This window comes from Quercus lobata, chromosome 2, assembly GCF_001633185.2.
Source record: "Quercus lobata isolate SW786 chromosome 2, ValleyOak3.0 Primary Assembly, whole genome shotgun sequence".
In the NCBI taxonomy this organism is placed as follows: domain Eukaryota; kingdom Viridiplantae; phylum Streptophyta; class Magnoliopsida; order Fagales; family Fagaceae; genus Quercus; species Quercus lobata.
In genome coordinates, this window is record NC_044905.1 from 8,523,947 (window position 1) to 8,549,356 (window position 25,410).

General features: G+C 34.1%; 3 protein-coding genes across 6 annotated transcripts; 2 read left to right on the forward strand and 1 right to left on the reverse strand.

Moving 5' to 3' along the window:
- The first annotated feature begins 298 nt into the window (after positions 1–298).
- LOC115974328 (phosphatidylinositol transfer protein 3) lies at positions 299–3,988 on the forward strand. 2 transcript variants are annotated; one of them, XM_031094623.1, is made up of 6 exons: positions 299–531; positions 1,496–1,613; positions 1,986–2,162; positions 2,271–2,369; positions 2,447–2,692; positions 3,345–3,988. In XM_031094623.1, the coding sequence occupies exons 2-6, from the start codon at positions 1,548–1,550 to the stop codon at positions 3,642–3,644; spliced, it is 888 nt and encodes a 295-aa protein (XP_030950483.1). In that variant the 5' UTR covers positions 299–531; positions 1,496–1,547; the 3' UTR covers positions 3,645–3,988. The 2 variants fall into 2 exon arrangements, with proteins under 2 accessions (XP_030950483.1, XP_030950485.1); XM_031094625.1 differs by having other exon boundaries at positions 299–505.
- Positions 3,989–8,536: 4,548 nt separating this feature from the next.
- On the forward strand, positions 8,537–11,773 carry LOC115958559 (transmembrane 9 superfamily member 4-like). Its single transcript, XM_031076988.1, has 3 exons — positions 8,537–8,721; positions 10,936–11,445; positions 11,611–11,773. Exons 1-3 carry the CDS (start codon positions 8,537–8,539, stop codon positions 11,771–11,773), a joined length of 858 nt encoding a protein of 285 aa, XP_030932848.1.
- Positions 11,774–12,807: 1,034 nt separating this feature from the next.
- Positions 12,808–18,212, reverse strand: LOC115974329 (uncharacterized protein At1g01500). 3 transcript variants are annotated; one of them, XM_031094628.1, is made up of 3 exons: positions 18,079–18,212; positions 15,846–16,619; positions 12,808–13,403 (listed from the first exon to the last, which is right to left on the reverse strand). In XM_031094628.1, the coding sequence occupies exons 2-3, from the start codon at positions 16,542–16,544 to the stop codon at positions 13,170–13,172; spliced, it is 933 nt and encodes a 310-aa protein (XP_030950488.1). In that variant the 5' UTR covers positions 16,545–16,619; positions 18,079–18,212; the 3' UTR covers positions 12,808–13,169. The 3 variants fall into 3 exon arrangements, with proteins under 3 accessions (XP_030950488.1, XP_030950487.1, XP_030950486.1); XM_031094627.1 differs by lacking the exon at positions 18,079–18,212 and adding an exon at positions 17,511–17,848; XM_031094626.1 differs by lacking the exon at positions 18,079–18,212 and adding an exon at positions 17,219–17,514.
- Positions 18,213–25,410: the final 7,198 nt, after the last annotated feature.

Below are 25,410 nucleotides of genomic sequence, written 5' to 3' on the forward strand. Positions count from 1 at the left end.
ATTTTATGCTATAATTTGTGATATAGCAAATTATGATTATTGGGAGTGTATTTTCACATGACTTATTATTCTCATATTTTTATCGGTTACAACTTATCACATCATAAATTATATTCAAAATTGTACCAAATTTAGTGTACATCACGACCTCTTGCTTTATATTTACAGTTCCCTCGTTCCACTGGAGGAGGGTCCGTTTTGTCGTACCTGTCACTAGCCAAAAAAAGCAGATCAGTAGGTGGCTTTAGCATGTCACTTGTCAGCGCATCGTACGGATACTATACTATGCTATACTAGAAGGACTGGTTTAGAACCCAATAAATATCAGGGTCTTCTGCCACAAAAAGACAATAGAAACTCCATCCCTCCCACTTTTCATTTCACACACAGTTTTCCTTCTCTCTCTTCTACCTGGTCCACTCTAATCGTTGAATACATGTTATTTCCGTGAAGAAGACTCACAAAAGTCTAGATAACCCATCTCTCTCTTGTGGTGGAGTAGGAGGTGCGTCTAGTTTCTTCAGCTTTTGTGTGAGTTCATATGCATTTTTCTCTCTTTGAAATGTGCATGTTTTCTGTCCAAATATATTATTTTTTGTGATCAAATTATTGTCTTTTGAATTAGCAGATGGGTTTTTTTTTTTTTTTTTTGGGTTATTAATAAATTAATTTGGTATGAAAAGCTCAAGTGATTGCTCTTGGAAATACTTTGAGATCTTGATGTTATTTTTTGTTCATTTTTTATCATTGTTATTGTTTTTGTTGTTAGTTTGTTACTTGTTTGGAGATAAAAAAGAAAAAAAAAAAAAGCTCAAGAAATTTTTATTATTCTTGAAATATGAAATACCTCCCACCTAAAATTAAGGGAAATAAATGGTGTTTGTGTGGGTTAAGCAGAGGCTTTTGACTTAGGGACCATGTGATACTATAGGTGAATCTCAAAGTTCTAATTGCATTTCCTCTGCTCTAAGAAAGGAGCAGAATGAAAACTTAGTTCTTCAGATTTGAGTTTAGAGCTGTATAATTGGAATTAAAACATCTTAAGGTGATTGATTTTATTTGTATGGTTTCAATTTGAGAATATTAACACAAGTCCAATTGCAATCTTAATTTTTCTGGGGGGAGGGGCTATATGCCTATATGACTCATGCTTCATCTGTTGATGTAAAATAAAATTGGACAGTATATCAATAATATTCATAACAATTTATTGTTAATGTTGTTGTTTTAGTAATTCTTATATATATAATCACTTGGGTCAACGGGGGTTGGTACTTACGGTGAACACAGAATTTGATCTAGACATCTAATAATATACAATGGATTTCTAATGTTGTATTTAAAAAAGAAAAAGAAGAGGTCGTTTTTATCTATCGTGTGATACATGCCTTTCTCATCCTGTTTGCCAGATTGTTGAGTGGCCATTTTCCTGTAAAAGCTGGTACAGAATACACACACATATTTGAATGTTCTTATGTGATTTTTGATGTTGTAGGTTAAACTTGGTTGCCAAATTGTGGTATCAGACTACCAGAGAGGCAGAGACCATGTTTAGCCGTTGGACTAATTCTCATCATGATCAGGAGAATGATCCACATGAGGCTGAGTTAAAGGTGATGATAAATTGGAAGTTGCAGAGATTGTGAAGACAATAATTCATTTGACTATGTTAAGCTCCTTTCAATTTTTAAAATACAATGGCTTTGCACCTGCTAGCCATCATTTCCATTGGTAGAAAATCTATCAAATAGCCTAACTCAACTGATCTAATCCCAAACACTTGGGTTAGGCACTAGACGGGTTCTTCTTCATGATTGAACTTTATCTACGGCATAGCTCTTTTTGGTGTCCAGTTGATATATAGAAACAATTTTTGTGATAAAGGATCTCCTTTGTCATAATTGATTTTTACTCTTACAGTTCCACAGAAATAAGATTTTTCAGTTCAGCTTCGAAAATAGATGTCATTATTAATTTGCATGCAGGTCAATGAACTTAAGGATGCAATTGGACCTCAATCTGGACGTAGTTTACAGTTTTGTACCAATGCATGCTTTAGGAGATATTTGGAAGCTAGGAACTGGAATGTAGAGAAATCAAAAAAAATGTTGGAAGAGACACTCAAATGGAGATCAACCTTTAAACCTGAGGAAATTCGATGGGTATGTTGGGTTTGATATTCACATGTTCAGTAGTGCTTACAAAGGCCAGAAATTAATTCTGATAATAGTTCAATTGAAAATCACTATATATAATGATTTTGTTGCCAGAATGAAGTTGCAATAGAAGGTGAGACTGGAAAAATATACAGAGCAAATTTTCATGACCGAAATGGGAGGAGCGTTCTTATACTAAGGCCAGGAATGCAGGTAGTATTTATTTAGCTAGCACAGATATTTCTTGTGCTTACTGGTTTTTGAAATTAATGTCTCTCCAAATGCTGCAGAACACTGCATCTTTGGATAATCAGATGCGACATCTAGTGTATCTCTTAGAGAACGCTATCCTTAACCTTCCAGAGGGTCAAGAACAAATGTCATGGTTGATTGACTTCACTGGGTGGTCAATAACCAACAATGTGCCCATCAAATCTGCTCGAGAGACTATCAATATTTTGCAGAATCACTACCCTGAGAGGCTCGCCATAGCATTTCTCTACAATCCCCCACGGATTTTTGAAGCATTCTGGAAGGTTTGAGTTTAACCCTCCCTGATTGCACTCTGCTTCATCAATAAATAGCATAATGACCACTAGAATTGAAATTACTCAAATGAATGAGTAGTAACTAAAGAATAAAACAAATATGGACCATTTTTCATGTGCTCTCTGTCCAGAAGAGGCTCGTAGGTGATGTTAGCAGAAATAAGTTGAATATAGCAGAATAGTTGACCAAAGTACTTGCACCACAACTAGAAACCCGTTTATACTCCCTCCTGCACAAGGTTATTTGAACCAAGAGCCCTCTTTTTTAGAATGTTGATTTGTGGGTTTGGTGTCCTCACCACTAATATACGCTTGAAGATAAGAGCAACATATGATTGTTGCTTGTTGGATGGATGGATGGATGCCCTGTTTAGACCAAGTAGCTTAAAATATTGTAATCCTACGAATAGATGCTTCTATGCGCTAGCAGCTCCTACTATGTGTGACTAACATTGCATAGTGCTTTCCACAACCTTAGGTAAACTTGCTGAAATAATATTGAGGAATCACCCAGAAAAAATGAGAGAATTTAACCAAGATTTCTCTATATTCCAATCACCTTCTCCCTTTTTCTTTTTCTTTGTTCCTTTATGTACGATTCTTCTTTTAGGATATATAATGTGTTCTACTTCCAATTCAGATTGTCAAGTATTTCTTGGAGGCAAAGACATTCCAGAAGGTGAAGTTTGTGTACCCTAAAAATAAAGATAGCGTGGAGCTCATGAGGACATACTTCGACGAGCAAAATCTTCCCAAAGAGTTTGGAGGAAAAGCCTTATTGAATTATGACTACGAGGAGTTCTCAAAAATGATGACTCAAGATGATGTCAAATCCGCTGCCCTGTGGGGATTGGACATCAAGCTTCAACAAGCTGGCAATGGATATTCAGGAGCTGAGGTGGCTCCGGAGCCAGTGTGTCTTGCACCAGCAGCTGGCTGAGCCAATTATGCTAATGCCCATTGTATTATGGTAATAAAGTTATAGAATTCTCACCATGCCTGAAATGCTTGTTGGACTGACTAAAAGAGATGGATCCGAATTTAACTAAGAGTAGCCGTAAGTGTTGTTCCGGCTTAGGATAAACAAATTCAATGTCAACTCCCTACTATCTAACGGGAATTTATCTATTTTTAATATACCTCACTTTGTTGCCAACATCATCCTCCCATCTCACCTTGAAATAAAGATGTGAAGTGAAATAGGCATATGATGGCATGGGTCCCCTACTAGCTTCCTTGAAGTAAAGAAATGAAAGAATTCCGGCATATGATGGGTTTATCTCTTTCTCTTGCGTTTGCCATTGTGATAAATCATTTTTCATGAATGATCCTGCATAATATCTGACACCGTTTATTAGTATGATGATTATTATTATGACACAAACTGTTGTTTCACCTTCACACCTTGTTCTCAGGACTCGATTCTCCCTATAATGCCATATCATATGATGCTCTCTCTCTCTCTCTCTCTCTCTCTCTCATCCTTGTGGATAAACATAGTTTACAATGACAAATTGGAATATACCTGACATATTGTTGAGTAGATGTAACTTGGGTAAAGGGTGAATTTATGTGATGGACCAACATAAATCTGTCATATAAGCACCACTAGATGGAAGAATAAATGGCGAGACTGCACCAAAGTAGGACGTTCTATCTCTTTCTCTTGCGTTTTCCATTGTGATAAATCATTTTTCATGAAAGATCCTGCATGATATCTGACACCGCTGTTTATTATTATGATGATGATTATTATTATATTTTTATGATAGAAACTGTTTTTTTTTTTTTTTAATCAATGTATAACATATGACATTTCTTATCCTATAATTTCCACAAATTCTGCATTTAGGTGAGTTGAGCCCCGAACTTCCTTGATGGCACATTTTATTATTTCACCACACCTTGTTCTCGGGACTCGGTTCTCCCTATAATGCCATATCATATGATGCTCTCTCTCTCTCTCTCTCTCTCTCATCCTTGTGGATAAGCATAGTTTACAATGACAAATTGGAATATACCAAACATATTGTTGAGTAGATGTAACTTGGGTAAAGGGTGATTTTACGTGATGGACCAACATAAATCGGTCATATCAGCACCACTAGATGGAAGAATAAATGGCGAAACTGCACCAAGGTAGGGCATTCTACACTGACGGCTACTTGTCACCAGTCATGATAAATTAGAGGGTTGGTGATCCATTAAAACCAGGCTTTAGGCATAGATGATTTTTTTGCTTGGATTGAAGAGTCCTTGTTTTTTAGAACAAGCTCTTCTCCCGGATGTAGTTTTTATTTCTCCATCTGAATAAAATTCTTAGTCTTCCCATAAACAAAATGGCAACTTAGCTGAAGGGATGAAGATGGTGCATAAACACAGCAAGTATAGGAACTATTTCCTATACATCACTTGATACAAGCATACGCATTTAAACTGTTGACAATAGTTTTTATACAACCTTTTGTCTAGGTTGCTGGGCTAAAGTCCCATGATGAAAGAGAATCTAGTAAATCTAGAGGTAGAGCAATCATAGAACCATGAAAGAAAGTGGCAATTATCCACTCTTTTGAACTTAACGAGTTTTTTTAAATCATTAGTGTTATCATCATGCCATATTACCAATATAGTACGCAATATTAATTACAAGCACTCCATAAAAGGATTCAACATTCATTACAAGCACTTCATAAAAAAATTCAAAGTAGACACATAATCATCTGAATAGAACACTACACTTTCTTGTTGCTTTCAAAGAAAAGAATGTAAAAGATTCAAGATTGATCCAAAGCTAAAAGCATCCTAACTATGGAGAAGGAAAATGTATGATTACAAAAAAAATGCCAAAATGCAGGAGAACTTAGGGGCTACATCTCAAAACTTAGATTAAAGATGTCGGTACTAATGAAGAAAATACAAGACATGAATGATTAAAAAGCTGTAAAATTCTGCAGCTAGTAAAAGGCAAAGAAGGCCATATGCCAAAAAAGGCAAAGAAAAGATCTCTTGAATAGTGGAACCGAATTTGAGTGTTTCAAAACTTATACAGAAAACAAAGATACTGAAGCTCTTGACTCAATACAAATGTGTACCCCTCATCCCTAAATGTGCAATTGTGCATGCCTACTCATTCACATAGATTATAAATTCTCTAACAGAATGCAAATTTTATTTATGAAAGTACACATGATTGATACATAACAGCAACTCAACAAAACTTATAAGATTGATTTCTTTGATGTTGGGGGAAAATTTGCAGTCATCTATTACAGTAGTATAGCAACTAGTAAAATAGTTTTCTCATGGCTATATCAACAATAGAATGCAATCAATGCATGTTATAGTGACACCATCTTAAATTAAGTACAGGAATTAACTTAACTTAAAACAAAGAAATCATAAGTAGAACCATCCAAAGGCATCTTGGAAAGGAAAAATGAAGACAACTGATCCTCATCCTCAATCTGGTTGGGGATGGTGAAACTGTGCACCACACACTATCTTTTGCCTCTGTATTAACTGAAGAGTTGCATTAGTCCACTCTCCAGCCCCAGTTTTCAAGAGGCAACCTTTTGAGGAAATATAAATTCTGTAGATAATGTCCTAAGGCTGCTTGGAGACAATCTACATAGAACCAAGAGTCCCTTCAAAAAACCTGAGAAGGCCAATACCCATTAATCTTTGCCTCCTAACTAAGCCAATATGGCATATGAATCTGATAACCCATTCTTAATTGAAGCTAGAATAAAAGGGGAAAAGTACACAACCTTGCTGTTGTTTCTCCCTAGGACATGGAACCAACTGAAGTTTTAAATGTAACACTTCACCCCCTGTGGTATTGTTATATATGTAAAGCAATAAATATCCATCAAGATAAACAGTAAATTGCTAAGGTAATGACATGTGTTGATATTCAGAGTTACATTTTGATATAAAAAAAATACCGCATGTGGGTTTTGTGTTATACTTAATATCCCATGGGGTTAAGTGTTACACAATTAACAGTTTATTTTTACATATAAAATAACACCACATGTGGGTTTAGTATTACACTCATTACTTAGATTTTGTTTTTTTATGGAAAATTACAGGAAGATTTGTAAATTTTTTCTCAAGAACAAACTGCAAAAATGCTTATCAATAGGTCACTTTCAAAAACACAGTCACCTCACCCCTCTTTCATTAAGGACTAACCCGAACCCATAATTAAGATCTCTGAATCATTTTATCAATAGGCCACCTAAAATAAATAAATAAAATCTAAGTGATTTGTACAGGTTAATCACCTGTAATCAATAATGACATCACCAGAAGCACTCTTGAAGGATTTTCAGGTCCCAAAATAATCAAATCAAACCCAATTTTATTTTTCAACTAACACCATTTCATTTCCCCTACTTAATAGTGAACTCCAAGTTCCAACATAACTAATAATGGTAATTTCAATATGTAATAATGTTTATTTTATTGAGTAAAGTTGTAGTTTTAGGCTACAATCAATTTTGTAGCTAAATTTTGTCATTTCATCAATTAAATCATAACAGGACAATTAAATCATAACAGGAAAAAATATGGCTGAATTTCTATTCCTACCAAGGGTAATTTCGTCAATTACTCCTCAGCTCAAATCAAATGAGTTTCGAGGAGTGGCTCGAGATAGTTATCAAACCAACTCGCGACTCTATCACGGCGAAAATGGGTAAATACCCATAGAAAACAAACTAATTAGTTAATAGGGTCTGTTTACAAACTATATATATTTTTAGCAACTCGAGCCTCAAAGACTCGATTTTGGGCTCCTAAATCGACCCTCTGAGGCTCGATTTTCATGGGTTATTTCTCTCTGATGTGGCACTTTGTCCAGGTGGCGTCTACATGAAAATCGAGTCTCTAAAACTCGATTTCCAACCCAAAAATAAAATATTAATAACCCAAAATGCAACCACAAATGCAGAATCAGCGGAAAAAACGCAGAAAGAAAGAAAAAAAAAAAGGAAAGAGAAGAAGAAGAAGAAGGAATGGAGATCAGCTCAAGCCGACCCAGGCCGCGACAGATCCAGGCCGGCGACCCGGCCCAGGCCTCGCGCGACCAGGTCGCCGCGCGACCCAGGTCGCACCGCGCGACCCAGGTCGCACCCCGCGACCCAGGCCGCCGCGCGACCCAGGTCGCACCCCGCGACCCAGGCCGCCGCGCGACCCAGGTCGCCGACTGTTTCTGGATTTTTTTTTTCTTTCTTCTCTGATGAACCCCATTCTTCTCTGTTTTTTTTTTTTTTTTTTTTTTTTTTTTTCTAATGAACAAGTTGTAGTAGTTTTTGTTTTCTTTTTATATGTAAATCGAGCCTCAGAGACTTGATTTTCATTCAGACGCCACCTGAAAAATTTGCCAGATCAGATGTGAACGATCCATGAAAATCGAGCCTTAAAAACTCGATTTAGAGCCCAAAATCGAGCCTTTAAGGCTCGAGTTGCTAAAATCCCAAATTCTTTACAAACCGGACCAACTAACTGAATAGTTAGATTTTTATGGGTAATTACCCATTTTCGCCCTCTATCACTGCACAGAACTAATTCTGTTATGCAAAAGAACTAACTCCCCGTCAACACCACTATCCAAGTCAACCTTTCACTGTCCAAAATTTCTGATTGACTCCCATCTAAAAGATCAACGGCTTAGATTCGAAAATCAAAATTTATACTATTACAACAAACTAGCCCGCTAAAAAAACCCGCATAATCCATGGTATATAAAAACTTAAAAAAGCAAGAGCAATTCTAACAGCTTTTCACTCCTAAATTTTCAAGCTCTTCAAAATCTCTCTCACAGAATCCATGGCTCGTAGAGTAAGAACACCGTTGAATTTCTTTGTTCTGATACTGATTGTTCTTCCAACTTTGGTATTCGCAATTCGAACTCTGAGAAATGCGCCTTTAAGTGAGGAAGATCGTCAGTACAATGAAGGAGATTATATTCCTCTGTTCGCCAACAAAGTTTATTCTAATCAAGAAGATTCATGGTAATTTCTCTTTGAATCTCATCTGTTCAACATTTTCTAATGTTCTTCCATGTGAATTTGAATTTGAGCTTGCTTTACTTTAGTTGCTGAGATTTTTTTTTGGTTTAAAGTAATGGAAATTTTAGGTCTCAATATTTTGATTTTGATTCAGAAAAACTGTTTAATTTCTAGAGAAAATGATCTTAAGTATATCATTTTAAAGTTCAATTCCATTAGACTGAAATACGTCTTTTCCAGCACTTGCCAAACAGAGCATTACAGGTCTTTAATTTTGTTCTCAAAATTTGTTTATACTTTTGTGAATGCCTAAGGTTATCTGTAGTGATCTCTCATCAAATCAAAAGGAAAAAGAAAAAAATTACTTTCAGCTCAATCTTTGATTTTGTTATAATGTCTGCAGGCGCAGGCCTCAGGCCTGAGTGTTCATATTTTGAGCTTCGTGATATTACTTATAAATGGAGAGAAAAATTTTCATTACATTAATCCTCTTTTATTTATTTATTTATATTTTCTGGGCCTCCTTATGAACTTGATGCATCTCTGTTTGTATATTAATTCGAAAGTTTTTTCCACATGCAGTGAGTAATATTCATATTTTGATTTGCCATTCTGCTCTCCTGGAGGTAAGAATAACTTTTTAACTCTCTTGGTTTGTGGAAAAATCATTAACATTATCTGCTCTCACATTATTATAAATATATAAATTATAAAATTTAACTTTGTTACAATTTTACAATTTGCACATATTCGTCTTATGAACATAGTTTCTAGGCATAGATAATTAATTCATTGGTTCTATTGTAATTAGAGACATTCAGATTAACCAAAAAAAAAATAGAGACATTCAGATTATAATCCACTACCATTATGATTGGAAAATTGTTAGTTGCAAACAAGTTTGGAGTTCTCTTTATATAACTTACTAGGGCAATTTATAAGACCATCCATATGTAGTTTTCATCATGTAACTTTTTTTAATTAGTCATATAATTTGTCTATATATTTATGTAATATCTAAAAGTTGATGGATAGCATTTATTGTTGTTACACTCTTGTTGAGCCCTATTAGCGTAGCATTTCAGTCTAATTCGGTCCCATTTAGTTTATTTTAGTCCCGTTCGATCTATTTTGGTACAATTCAGTCTACTCAGGTCCTATCGGTCCACTTAGGTCCAATTCGGTCCATTTAGTCTACTTTGGTTCTATTCGGTCTACTTAGGTCCTAACGATCCACTTCGGTTTTATATGGTCTATTTGGTCAACCTTTGTCCTATCAATCCACTTGGGTCTCATTCGGTTTATTTAGTCCAATTCGGTCCAATATAGTCCATTTGCTCTATTTTGGACTAATTGAACATTTAAATTAATTCTTTTTGTAGGTTTCCTTTTCAATTTTGAACTCAAAATTTTTTTCCTTAATTTTTAGGTTGAAAAGTATGAAATTTTATTCTATTTGAGCCAAATTCTTTAATTTTTTGGTTTAAAAATACAAACAAAATAGGTATTAGAAATTAGAGATATTGGCTAAAAAATAAATAAGTAAAAATGATAAATATTCAAAAGATTACCTTAAAACTCAAGTTTCAATAATATAGGCATTCTACTTATATTTGAAATGAAAAGAAAAAAATAAATGCTACCATCCTAAACTTATATAGTATTTTAACTTAATGTAACATGTTACATGTGTTCCATGAAATGTAGACTGTACATTTTTTTATAAATATCTTGAATAGGTTCAAATTAGTCTACTAATTATAGTATATTTGAAAAAAAAAATCATTTTAATAACATAATTAATAGTCATGAATATTGGATAGTCTTATAAATCATCATGTAATAGTCATGATTAGCATTCCTATGCACTTACCACCGAGAAAGGTGGTCTAGTGGTCTTGGTGCAAACACAAGTGTAGCGCTGCTTGAGGTCCCATGTTTGAACCCCAATGGGTGGAATGTGGGAATTCCCTCCTACAGCTAGTCTAAGGGTACTAGCCTTCTTGTAGGGTTAGGGTGAGATCTGTTGTCACCCGGACAGCAATAATTATGACTCAATCCAACATTCCCTAGTAGATAGTGCCCCAATAGTCACACCCATGAGGGTCTGCCACAATGGTCGCCCCCGCTCACCCATTTCATTCATCAAAAAAAAAAAAAAGCATTCCTATGCACTTTCTAACAGACATCTCTATGTATAGATCCAACACCCGACAGGAAGAGATCCTTTAAAGAACTTTTAGCAGGGGATTGCTATGTCAACACTCAATATGAATTGAGGTTCAAGATGGGAACAACAGGGAAACTCCTTTGTGAGAAAAATTTGACAAGAGAAGAAGTTGCAATATTTAGAAATGCCATTGGAAACAAATATATGTACGAGATGTACTTTGATAGCATTCACTTGTCAAAGAACATTGGAAACAATACTAAAGATTCCTTTTGCGACTACATCTGTTCAAGTCGTAGGTTTTTTCTTATCAACCACCTGCGCTTTTATCCTCATTACTTAGGAAACAAAGTGAAAGAAATACATGTTGTTGGTGACCATGATTCTGCTTTGGATATAACTGAAGATGCTGAAATCAAAGTCAACTTCACTTATTCTGTCTTCTGGAAAGAATTTGAATCCAAGCAAGAGATTCAGGATTGGGTTCGTGACTTGTCGGAGCACATTGGAGAAGATAATCCTATGCATTATACTAATGCTATCATCATTTGTGGCTGGTTGTGTTTGCTTTGTACAGTGATTGTGCTATACCTTAGATATTATTTTACTCGGTGTCACTCCATCCATCTCTCCATTCCTTATGTTGTGTAGTTCCAAGCAGGACACTGTAATGACATGCATTCAGCTAAATCTAATGATGATTAAATCAACTTCCACTGCAGGAATTCTTTTGGAGATGTAATGGTAGAAGCTACAGGGGTTATTTGTCCATGTCATATTCATGGTAATGCATGTAGATGTCCTCAGTACTCGTCCCTACTTGGGGCCATTCTGGGTGTTGGAAAACAGTTATTATGTAAGCCATATCTGCCACATGCTTGCTAATTCAATTTTGTTTCCCCAGTTCTGAATTCTCGCATCTCTTGATAACACTTTATTGCCTTAATCCATTCTTTTGTTGAGAGTTTATAGCAATTTCGGGTTTTTTGGTCCGATTTTATTATGAAAGATGTTTGCACTTGCCAGTAGTCTTTTGTCGGAGTTTTGCGTAACAGCTATCTTAAACATTCAGCAAAAAAAAAAAAAAGAAAAAAAAAAAGCTATCTTAAACTTGCTAACACCTGGCTCCCTCAGTTAGACTTCTCACAGGCATACTAAAGTTACTTCAATATATTTATAGATTGACATGACAAAAAATATAATTAGTGTTATTTCAACACATAATAAAATTTTCTTTTTGGAGAATCAAATAAAGGTCTTTATTACTATTTTGTAATGTACACATCGCTTTTGTAGTATCCCAAGTATTACTTAAGAAAAAATGTCATGAATCTCTGAAAAAGTTGTAGTTTCATAATTAACAAGTGCAATTCATCAAAAAAAACAAGTGCAGATTGGGGTGTGATGTGCATACTGTATACAGAATACATGTCTAAGTAATGACAGTCAGATTTAGTGATAAGTTGGGAATGAACAGAAGTTTTTTTCTGATTATTCGATAGTTGGGAATGTACAGCAGTTAAAAAGATGAATGATAAGTCATTATGGAAATATGCATGGAGTAATGACACAAGCACCATTTCAGAGCATCAATTTGGACTTGTTTATGTGACTACAACTTCACAGATTCATATGACATTTTTTTCTTGTGTGTTGTTCTGACAATTTGTTCTGACAAACCTTACCAAATGCTTATCTACATTTTCATCCTCTTACGGGTGTTTTAACTAACATGACTTCTATTAGTTGTTACTTTAGCATGCAGATGCAAATTTGTAAGCCATTCAAGTCTTATGTTGCATATGTTTGCATAGTAGTGAACTAAGTGACTATAATAAAGAACCCTAAACAGGGCTTCATCCATTAAACCACGCTGCCAAAAGCAATTAAACAGGGCTTCTTCTTTTTTTGTGCTCAAATCAAAAGTCAAAACAATAAATTAAGGAGGCCGAAACACAGGGTTTCTATTTTAAGAAGTTGATCCATATATCAAAGCTGTTTGTTCACTTTCCAAAGACATTTATTTACAGGGAAACACAAGCTTCGATGTGTATAACTTCATGAACCACATAGATGTCACCTTTCCCAATCTCAGGAACTACTAATTGTCGGTCAAAATCACGCGATTTGAACAAAAGAGCATTACCTACAGAAAGAACTACTTACTCAAAGCCCACAAGGAAAAATGCATGTCAAACAAACATGCACATTAGAAAAAAGATGAGGTTAGCTGCCTTTGGATTTTTAGGGAACCTATTGTATCATAGTTCTGATAAAAGGATCAAATGGGCCGTCTTTTGAAGTTACGAGTAGTTGATTGGTAAGTACGGACCAGCAATCCAACTCCTATACCAAGTCCAAGGCAAATACCAAGGCCAATCCCAACGCCAACCCTTACACCAGCATTGAACCAGGATAATTCGCCATCTTCACCATCTATGTATTCTGTCCTCCTCCAGTACATGTTGTTGTAGTCATCTTCATTTTCTGTTTTGTAGGCTCTGTAATCTGCCACCTACAATTCAAAAAACCCAATAATTGGGATTAAAATAGTCAAGCATACATAAGATATAAAGTACATAGCTAACAAAACAACAAAAAGTATGTCACTTCACAAGTAAGGCTAAGAAAGGTAGCTGTATTTGCTGTTAACAGTTCTAGATTAACTAAATCTCTCTTCTATACATGCAGCAACCTAATCCAGCAAAACATAGTGACTTGTTTGATGAACCAACAAAGTAAATGGCCCAACTGGTGGTTCACATCCATTTGAGTTAGCTTACCCGAAAAAAAAAAAAAACTGCCACATAAGCAAATATATGGAAGAATAAACGGCGAAACAGCACCAAAGTAGGACAGTCAACTCCGATAGCTACTTTTTACCGGTCATGATAAATTAGAGAGTTCATGATTCATTATTATAGAAACTTAGCCGAAGGGATGAACATGGTGCACGTACACAGCAAGTATAGGAACTATTTCTTTTACATCAAATTGACACAAGCATAAGCATTTAAGTGACGACAATAGTTTTTATACAACCTTTTGTCTAGGTGGCTCGACTAATGTCCCATGATGAAAGATAATCAAGCAAAATGTAGAGGTAAAGTAATCATAGAACCATGAAAGAAAGTAAGTGGCAATTATCCATACTTTTGAACCTAACAAGTTTTTTTTTTTTTTTTCTAAGCATTATCCATATCATCATGTCAAGAGTACCATTACAGAATACTCAATATTAATTACAAGAACTCCATAAAAAGATTCAACTTTCATTACAAGCACCCCATAATAATATTCAATATTAATTACAAGCACTCCATAAAAATATTCAAAGCAGGCACATAATCATCTGAATAGAACAACACTTTCTTGCAGCTCTCAAAGAAAAGTATCTAAAAGATTCAAGATTGATCCAAAGGAAAAATTTGCAGAGGGTTTCATCAAAGCTAAAAGCATCCTATGGTGAAAAAAATTGTATGATTACAACAAAATACCAAAAAGCAGAGAGAACATAGGGGCTACATCTGAAAACTTAGATCTAGATGTCAATAATAAATGAAGAAAACACAAGACATGAATAAAAAGAGCCAAAACTCTGCAGCTTACAAGAGAACTCCAAGTGCAGCAGTGTTCTCATCTAGAAGGCCATATGCCACAATCAACAACAGGCAAAGAAAAGATCTCGTGAATAGTGGAACCGAATTTCAGTGTTTCAGAACTCTCAGAAAACAAAGATACTGAAGCTCTTGACACAATACAAATGTAGCACCCTCATCCCCAAATGTGCAATTGTGCATACCCACTCATTCACAGAGATTAAAAATTCTGAGAGAACATAATCAATCCATAACAGCAACTCAATAAAACTTATAAGATTGATTTCTTTGATGTTGGGAGAAAATTTGAAGAGTCATCTATTAGTGACTACAAAAATAGTTTTCTCAAGGCGATATCAACAGCGGGATGCATGTTATAGTGACAGACAATGAATTAAGGACAGGAATTAACTTAATAATGATATCCTGTGTGCAAGGACAGCAAGGGAGGAAAAGAACCATCTCAGTACTAAACACTGTGCTAATCCTTCATCCAGTGTATTAAGTTTGAGAAACATTCGATATACGCGACAGACTAAAAAATATCCTGAGATTTTTGCTGGCTAATATAAGGTCTCTTTGGAAAGTATGAGCACAAATCACCTCTCTCCGCTAATTCAACATGCATTAATGATAAAAACTCGTCAGACAAGATTTTTGTGTCAGTCGAGGATATCTGAGCAGAAGTAAATTTACTGGCTCAGTCGAAGCTGCTTAAGGAACTAAATAGAAAAATCATAAACAGCCCATTTAAGCTCAAGCACGTATAATGTAGTTGCCAATGTGGCCTCCAGAAAAAAATCACACAAAAATATTGGAGTGGGCCCCACATATACGGACCATCCTTCATGTGGCATTTAGATGAGGCTCATGCGCATCAGACTATGACAGAAGATGGGTATTGAAAACAATGCAACAGAAAACAAAAAGGGTGAATGCCCATTCTTTGTAACTTATGTGCCCTGCCCAAACCCCCTCAAATGACACTTCTAGGGTAAGATTCACTTCACCGGCCCAGACATCCAAAAATTGGAACATTTTGTAACGGAAAACATGTTTCAACACAGGAAGCATATATAGCTAGCCATAACAGAAAGGTAAACAAACATGATTCTCTACTGCACTGTTGTTTTGGATCACAGAATTCTTACAATGGAGGGGTTGTTCAGTCCATCCATTGATTGGAAATTGCTAAAACTTTATAGAACCTAAATAGATAGAGTTTGCTACCCTTAAAAAATGCAAATTATTGTACTGTACTAAAGCACTAGATGAATGACAATAAATTAAAAACCAGAGAAACAAAGAGAATATCACAAAATTTGAATTCTAATGTAAAATATTATCCAGTAGAATACCCGTAGATCTTCAGCAGACACATCTTTCTGGGATTCAGCTGTATCATACTCCGGGATCGCATCCAACGTGCCCTTCCGATTGTACTTCTTTCGAAAACTAAGCTGTAAGGTCTTGGTCAAGATGATCGGGGTTCCAGAGAAGGAGCCTGCAACATAAACCTCGATTGTTGGTGTAGGAAATTCGGGACCATCAAGATGTTTTCCCTTTAAGAATCCAGTGCCTGCGTTGATCACTGATTCACAATTCATGCTCCACCGCTTGGTACTGTTTTTTGATTCCCCAGTGAAACCATTGCTATTAGACATCTCCAAAACCCCAGAGAGAATTAGAACATCTTTATCAAAAACCTCGAATTTCATACTCCTTGTCAATTTTACACTATCTGTGCTCACAAATGTGGCTTCATCCGATTTCTTATCTACCCGATCCCTTCTAAGAAGGGAAGAGGCTCCATCAGAATAACTGCAACTTCTTGCACCATTGACTTCCAAAAGGGTGTCAGGGCTTGAAGGAATATGATTCAGAGTAAGAAACTCTGGAGTTGAATCATCGGCACGAAAATTGCTGATCCTCACATAGAAGACTCTCAAACTAAACCATGGTGATAATAGTAGTTTTGTGTAGGGTTGGTACCTAATAATCTGAAGGCTGTGATTGGCTGCTTCACCATTGCCCAATGTCTCACAAGGATCCTCCATAATTCAGAAGCTCAATCTTCACTAATTCGACATTGGAAGCAACATGTGAGTTGGAATCAGATTGCCAGCAACAACCTGTTTTAACCCAAAGTAAAATATATTTAAATAATAACATACAAAAATTCAGCTTTTCTATCCTAGCTTTTGGGTAAGTTTAGAAACAAAAAAATAGGGAGAAAAAATAAAATAAAAAAAGAAAAAGAAAAAAACCCAGAATCCAGATGTTAGTCAATATCTTATATCTATATATAAACAGAAAAAAAGCTAAATAAAGGTTCACATGCCAATTATTATAAGTATGACTAAAAAATAAAACCAAAATTTTAGGAACAGAAACCCTTGATCTATGGAAAAAAAATGAAGACCAAATCACAACTGCAAGATGATGCTGGTTGACCAGGAAACCAAAAAAATAGTCTACTAATATGTATGAAATACAAATTTCACTTTCAGAGAGTTAACCTTCATGCTTTTCCTCTAACTCCGCCCTCAAAATAAAGTTCAAGATGGATCATTTATCTTAAGAAGAATGAAGAACCAAAAAAAAATGCAGAATTTATCATTGCACGAATATATCACAGAACAAGAAATTTTAACGATTTGGATTTGTAAAAAAAAAAAAAAAAAAAAAAAAAAAAAAAAAAAAAAAAGAAAGAAAAGAAAAGTGTACCCACCAGCAACCTCATGGATTAATAGCCAAGCCAACAGAAATTTCCCTTCTATATCTTCAGTATCATAAACTAAAGATTGAATAACCTATCAACTCTCCGAAGAAAAAACAAATACAGAGAAACAACAAATATATATTTCAAAAAAACAAAAAGAGAAGCCAGATTCATATCCCAACAAAACTGCCGGCTGTTAGAAAAAAAAATCACACGCGTCACACACCCCCACCAAATCTCTCTCTCTTTTTCTCTCTCTAGAATGATAGTTTTTTTTTGTTCTCAATCAGAATATACTTACCATGAAAAAAAGAAAAAAAGAAAACTTTGATCGATAATCTCAAATTGAGTTATACAATATGATTGATGACACCCATATATATTCTTATGCCGACTTCTGAAAAGTAAAAATCACTTTCAGTCCACCAAAAGGTTGTTGTTGTATAGCTTTCGATTTTCCAAATGCGCAAAGCTTTTTTTTTGAGAAGGAAATGCGTAAAACTCGTGGCCACCGATCTATGATACCAAAATAGTCTAATACAAGGACGACTATTGGTCTTCAAAAATCAGGTTATCAACCACTTATTTTTTCGTGGGTCAGATATTTCGACGAAGTTACAGAATATAAGTTGTAGAACTGTACTAGATTAAGACTAGCTATTGCTATGCCTAGTTGTAGGGGTAACCTGATTATGACCAAAATATATATATAAAAAGTGTGACACATAAAAATTAAAAAAAAAGTGGAAATAGCGTGATGGGATGGGATAAATTGACATGATTTTTGCCATAATTTGAATAAAAAAGTGTGTTTTCACTCAAATTTCAGAAAAATTTTAATAAAAATTGTGCAATTTTATGCGTCTTACCATTACTTAGCTAGGAAGGAAATGGGCGAACCTGACCCGATTACTCCGATCTTATCGGATTAGGACTTAGGAGGCAAGAATTTGCATTCACGAGGGAGGCCGGTCCCTTTCTGATTTGAAAGGGATGTGAAAAGCTTAGAGACTACTTAACGGCTCTACCCTTAACCAAGCCACATGCATCCTCACTCCTCAGCCGTTGTTTTTTTTTTTTTTTCTTTTTTTTCCTAATCAACAACGTTATCATTCAACTAGCAAAAACGATGGCTGTCAGCCTCACAAGTATTTGCAATTATTACATGAAGACTACACTCCTCAGCCGTTGTTTGTTATAGTTATACTAACATACAAGTATTTTCAAAGATTAAATAATGAAATTTTACAGGTCCATCTGAGGAGGAAATCTGTGAAATTTTAGGATCAAATTGTATATTTTTGTTCTCTTTTTTTTTTTTTTTTGGTTAAAAAAATTATACTTTATCCTTATATTATATCATTTTACACCATAAACTATCAAAGTGCATACGTATCACTTAAATTATGAGTATGCATACTTACTTCCCTAAACTATTATTTAAAGTGTAAACTAAACAATTAATTAGGATATAAAGTATTATACGGATAATAATTTAGGAGTAATGTACTGTACATTTTCATAATTTATGAAGTAAAGGTAAAAAGTAGTATAATTTAGGAAAATAGAGTATAATTTCCATCTTCTTTTTTCGTCATTTTCAAAATGAACAGATAAATAAATTTTTATTACTATGAAGTTATCCAATATGAAAATTATCAACCAATATCTTTAGCTATTAATTGAAAATTGATCATAGGGATGACCTGAGTCCACTAAGGCACCAACACCTTAATGAAAGAAAGCATCAAGTGAGCCGCATGTGATGGCCAACGGGGATACTTTGGGATTGAAGTCAAACAGTATATAGCTTACAATTCTTATGAAATTATGAATATATCAGAATATGTTGTTCATAAATTTTCTTAGAGGATGACCACATTTTATGTGTTCTTCATGGGAGAGATTTTCTCTTTAATTTATGTCATAGGTTTGAAATTCAAACTGTGGCGAGAATTCTAGCTCATTAGATGGTATCTCATGATCTTAGTGATTTAATATCGAAATTCTTGATGCCTAATTGAGGCTTAAATGTCTTCTTTATTTTGGATGTCACTCTTGAAAATCTATGTTACTTCTTAGTTGAAGTATGCTTGAGATAGTCGAGCATGCATGTCATTATGAATGGCTGAACTATTTAATTAGCTCATGAGGATCGAGCTGCTAGCTAAATTAGATCAAGCTATTTTAGGGTAATTACAATTATAGGTAACAACTAGTTTAGTTGCCTTATTTGGAGAGTTTACAAGAGAAAAAAAAATCTCTCTTCTTCTCCATTTTCCTATTTTTAAATAGTATACGAATTAAGTCACTCTAGTGGGGCTCATTCCAAAAAGCCATTCTCATGCCTTTCATTTACTTTAAACAGTTGATCCAAACAAACTGTATCTATCAAGCATGTTAGCGTATGGGACCATTATTGTTAACATATATTGAATTACATGAAATAAAATAATTAAAAAGAAAAATTAAAAGAAAAATGAGTTTTTACGGATCCAATAAAATCTCGCAATATTTTTATAATACACTGAGATGTCAGACTGTCAAGTTATTATAAGCCAAAATAAAATAAGATAAACTATATCAAGACTCACCACAGTTTAAAACAAGAGTGTTACCAAAATGTTATGAGAATTTGTTATGTCCCTAAACTTTCTCCCCAAAAAAATGCTGATTTGTTTCGAAGTTGCCCAATAAATTGGAGGAAGACTGGGTAGTAGGTACTGTAAGAGTGGGAAGCTATGGCTTCTCTAGCTCACACACCAGATAACAGGGGGAAAAAATATAGAGAAAAGAAAAATATGGATTTGTAATGAGTTGGTCAACCTAGAAATTAAAGAGGTGGGTTCCAATCTTAATTTACGAAACACCAGTATTGATTTACTTGGATAAGGAATTATAATGACTTCCTTGATGGCTCAGGGCATTGGCATTATAGTTGAATTGTCACCTCATCATGCATAAAGTATAGGGGTCTAGGAGGGAAAATGTTCGATTTGCGTGATTAGCAACATATTGTAATTATCTCAAAAAAAAAAAAAAAAAACCGTGCATTCAATACACTAAGGGGGTGTTTGATCATTCGCTATGATGTGCTCTTAATGTGATGCACATTATAATGATGTGACATTAAAATTTTTGGTATATTTTATTTTTTCTAATATTACCATAATTTAATATTAAAAAATTATCACATCATCTTAATCTCATCACATTCTTAGACAATATAATGTTGTATTATTGTATTGACATTATATTAATGTAAGATTACAATAACATAATATTATGACGTAATGTAATATTACAGATAACCAAGTGCCCCTTAATTGTGATCCCTTTCCAAAAAATCAAATCAAAATGTTTCATTTTTCTCCGATCTCAAACACATCATCCTCCCCTTGCCCAACTGCCTTGTTTTCATCTTCACCTTTAATCTTGATTCGTAGTTTTCAATTTCACCCTCACATCATCATGACAAATTGACAATGATTCTCAGTGATGTTTTCATGATATATGTTGATATTTGAACGCATAAGAGATACTGTAAAAGTCAGACAGCACATATGATAAAAGCTACTGTCTTCACATCACATGTGAAGATGCTATAGTATTATTTTGAAATTGTTCACTGCATGATTGAAACCCCGGCAAGAGTCACATTTCCTACGCGATTAATAACCTTGGATCCGGAAAGGGATACGCTAGTCGCCTCACTGGCTTTATCAGTGTTCGAATGGCAACAAAACAAGAGGTTATTTGTTTTTACCTAATTAAATATAAGAGAAAAAGATATAATTTTTGGTAGTTTTTAGGCTTAAATTTGTGATAAACTATAGTAAAGTTAGGGTCTAACTTTATATATATAAACACACTAGTGAACATGTGTAGTTTTATACACATTATGAACTAGTATAACACACACATGTTATGCATATAATACTCAAGATCAATATATAAAATCATTCAGCAAAAAAAAAAAATATATATATATATATATATATACACACACACAAAATCAAATACCACTCACGCGAATATTAAGTGGTAATTTAATATTAGATTACCCATAAAAAAATACTACATTAACTATATTATATCTACTTGTTAATTTACTTTATCTAAATAAGTTGTGTTATAATTTTTTTCATAAGAAAATTTTCATTTTTAATTCTCTTATAGTGATTTTAGAAATTTAATAAAACTTAAGTACAACTCATATAAGTTTTTGTTAAACTCATAAAATAACTAAACCATAACAATTTTACACTATATAGTAACCATTTTGTGTTTAGAATTTTAGAGCTTAACTTGGAAAAAAAAAATTCATTTTATGAATTTTATTATATAGTTAGTTCCAACTTTTATTACTTACACACAATTTTTTTGGTATGGAACTTATACACAATTTTCCGATAAATAAAAAGTTACTACATAAATAATTTAAAGTTCTAATACTTTTAAAAGGTAGCAATATTTTTTTGTACTTTCTTTTCCTCTTGAATTAACTTTTGCCCTTTTATTTCCTGTTTTGATGACCTTGACATAAAGGGAATAATATTTTTGTATTTTTTTCATTGAAACTTAATCTATAAAACAGATACATTAAAAAAAAAGAACAAAAAAGAACATAAAACTAATTAAAAGAGAAACTGAAAATATATATTTGTAGGGTGAGTTTTGGCCCTATTAATTAATTTGGGTGTGGCCGGGGGCAATTGCCCCCCTTGCCTCCTTGGTGACAAAAGGATAATAGTTACCTTATTTATTTATTTTTTAAAAAAATGTTATTTAAAAAAAAAAAAAAAAAGTCTGAAACCAAAAAAATAAATAAAAAACAAGTTAATGGAATCAGGTTCGTACCAAGGCACCAAAAAAGGATCACCATCCCAAGCATTGAGAAAACAGTAGCATATTTAAACCTAGAAATATTAAAGCAAAAGTGGAGCAGAGCCTGGGAAACACAAACACATCACCATCCTTAACCAAACCAACAATGCTCATATGTCCAGCTGCCATAGGCAACCGGCTGATGTAGAACAAGCCCCACTTGTACTCGTCAATCTGCTGGTGCCGAACCTGATCTAGCAAGTCCTCGGGTCGAACCGGGGTGCAACCCAGGACCTGAACCGGTCCAGAAAGGTCAACAAACTCGCCCCCAACCACCTCACTTTCCAGTGTAGGAAGATACAAACAGTATGCAAGGAAAGAAGTGGAGGGAGTGAAGAAAATGTACGTGGGAATAGAAAGCTCTTTGCAGATATCGAAAGCTTGGGAACAAAAAAGATCAATGAAAAGAGCTTTTGTTTCTCAAAAAAAAAAGAAAAGAGAAACTACCTTTTTTTTTTTTTTAAATCACGTTTTGGTTCTATTTGTTTGTTTATGACATTTTACCTCTGTCAAATATATATAAATATATATATATATATATATATATAATATATGTATGTCATGTTCTCTACGAGTTCTTCACAAATTGACTAGATTCCCGGACGAATAAAGAGTTAAAAGACGTGGGTCTGTTCGGCAGCCTTACTCAAACACAGAATTATACATTTTAAACAATATAACACATTTTTTTACACATTTTTTTATCCACATATATATTAAAAACACTCAAATAATATTACTCAAACTAACACACCAAACAGGTTATTCAAATAAAAAAATAGTTTACTAGGCTCTTATCCTCTTTTATTTTATATTGTTTATATTTTAGATTTAATATTATAATATTTAAAAATGAGATAAAGATTTTTTATGTGAGGGAGGCCGGTGCCTTTTTTGATTTGAAAGGGATGTGAAAAGCTTAGAGACTACTTAACGGCTCTACCCTTAACCACGTGCCTCCTCACTCTTCGGCCGTTGTTTTTTTTATTTTTTGCTAAACAACAACGTTATCGTTCAACTAGCAAAAACGATGGCTGTCAGCCTCACAAGCACCTGCAATTACTACAGGAAGACTACCCTCCTCAGCCGTCGTTTGTTATAGTTATACTAACATACAAGTATTTTCAAAGATTACAAGGGGGAGATGAGCCCATTGGACTAGGATTTAAATAATGAAATTTTACAGGCCCAGCTGAGGAGTAAATCTGTGAAATTTTAGGATCAAATTGTATATTTTTGTTCCCTTCTTTTTTTTTTTTTTCTTTTTTGTGGAAAAAATTTCACATTACCCTTAAATTATATCCATTTTTATACCATAAACTATCAAAATACATATGTATCCTTTAAACTATGAGAATACATACTTATTTTCTTAAATTATCGTCTAAGGTGCAAACTAAACAACTAACTAGGGTACAAACTATCATACGGGTAGGGATGGCAATGAGGCGGGGCGGGGCCGAAGGATGAGGTCTTCGTCCCCGTCCCGTATGGCGAGGAAAACTTTCTAACCCTATCCCTGCCCCTTGGGGCCCCGTGAAACCCCGTCCTACTCCGTAAAACTCTACTTTTTGTTAATTTGCTCTACAACTAGTACAATTTTTTTAATGAAACCTATTTCATTAATAAAAATATACTTAAAATTACAACTAAATTTATCCCATCAAATCAAATCAATTTTTAGAAAAAATTAAATAATATATCCAAGTGTTTAACAAGACAATTATATAAAAATAATAATAATCTCATAGTATAACACATAACAAAATAAAGGCAAAGAACCATATTGGGTAGAATAAAATAAACTAATATTGATATGATTATTTAAATAGTGGGGTTTTAAGATATAAAAAATTTACAATTATAACCCTTAGCAACGCAGGACAGGGCGGGGATGGGGAGGGGCGGGGTGGGGTGGGTCTAAAAAGTTTAAACCCATCCCCGTCCCGCCAGCCCGTGGTGCGGGACTAAAATCTTGTCCCATCCCAGCCTCGCCTTTGCGGGGCGAGGAAAACCCGCACGAGGCGAAGTGGAGAGGGGTGGGGAAAAATTGCCATCCCTATATACGGGTAATAGTTTAGGGATAAATGTAAAAGTAGTATAATTTAGGGAAATAAGTATAATTTCCTCCTTCTTCTTCTTTTTTCATTTTCAAAATAAATAGATAAATAAATTTTTATTACTATGAAGTTATCCAATATGAAAATTAATACTTACTTTCCTAAACTATCCTCTAAGGTGCAAACTAAACAATTAACTAGGGTGCAAAGTGTTATACTAGTAATAGTTTAGGGATAAATGTAAAAAGTAGTATAATTTAGGAAAATAGAGTATAATTTCCTTCTTCTTCTTTTCTCATTTTCAAAATAAATAGATAAATAAATTTTTATTACTATGAAGTCATCCAATATGAAAATTATCAACCAATATCTTTAGCTATAAATTGAAAATTGATCATAGGGATGACCTGAGTCCACTAAGGCACCAACACATTAATGAAAGAAAGCATCAAGTGAGCCGTATGTGATTGCCAAAGGGAATACTTTGGTATTGAAGTCAAAGAGTATATAGCTTACAATTCTTATGAAATTATGAATATATCAGAATATGTCGTTCATAAATTTTCTTCGAGGATGACCACATTTTATGTGTTCTTCATGGGAGAGATTTTCTCTTTAATTTATGTCATAAGTTTGAAATTCAAACTGTGTCGAGAATTCTAGCTCATTAGATGGTATCTCATGATCTTAGTGATTTAATATCGAAATTCTTGATGCCTAATTGAGGCTTAAATGTCTTTCTTATTTTGGATGTCATTCTTGAAAAACTATGTTACTTCTTAGTTGAAGTATACTTGAGATAGTTGAGCATGCATGTCATTATGAATGGCTGAACTATTTAATTAGTTCATGAGGATCAAGCGGCTAGCTAAATTAGATCAAACTATTTTAGGGTAATTACAATTATAGGTAACAACTAGCTTAGTTGCCATATTTGGAGAGTTTACAAGAGATAGAAATTGGAAAGAAAAAGAAAAAGAAAAAAACCCATTTTTCTCTCTTCTTCGATCTCCATTTTCCTATTTTTAAACAGTATACGAATAAAGTCTCTCTAGTAGGCCTCATTCCACAAAGCCATTTTCATGCCTTTCATTTACTCTAAACAGTTGATCCAAACAAACTGTATCTATCAAGGATGTTAGCGTACGGGACCATTGTTGTTAACATATATTGAATTACATAAAATAAAATAATTAATAAGAAAAATTCAAGGAAAAAAGAGCTTTTACAGATCCAATAAAATCTCGCAATATT

Bases quoted from the DNA above. Each gene is read 5' to 3' on its own strand.
- LOC115974328 (XM_031094623.1), top strand. From the start codon at position 1,548: ATGTTTAGCCGTTGGACTAATTCTCATCATGATCAGGAGAATGATCCA. The intron at 2,163-2,270 runs GTATGTTGGGTT...TTTTGTTGCCAG, and splicing joins AACCTGAGGAAATTCGATGG to AATGAAGTTGCAATAGAAGG. The intron at 2,693-3,344 runs GTTTGAGTTTAA...CTTCCAATTCAG, and splicing joins TTTTTGAAGCATTCTGGAAG to ATTGTCAAGTATTTCTTGGA.
- LOC115958559 (XM_031076988.1), top strand. From the start codon at position 8,537: ATGGCTCGTAGAGTAAGAACACCGTTGAATTTCTTTGTTCTGATACTG. The intron at 8,722-10,935 runs GTAATTTCTCTT...AACACCCGACAG, and splicing joins TCTAATCAAGAAGATTCATG to GAAGAGATCCTTTAAAGAAC. The intron at 11,446-11,610 runs GTTGTGTTTGCT...CTTCCACTGCAG, and splicing joins GCTATCATCATTTGTGGCTG to GAATTCTTTTGGAGATGTAA.
- LOC115974329 (XM_031094628.1), bottom strand. From the start codon at position 16,544: ATGGAGGATCCTTGTGAGACATTGGGCAATGGTGAAGCAGCCAATCAC. The intron at 13,404-15,845 runs GTATTCTACTGG...TTTGAATTGTAG, and splicing joins TGTCTGCTGAAGATCTACGG to GTGGCAGATTACAGAGCCTA.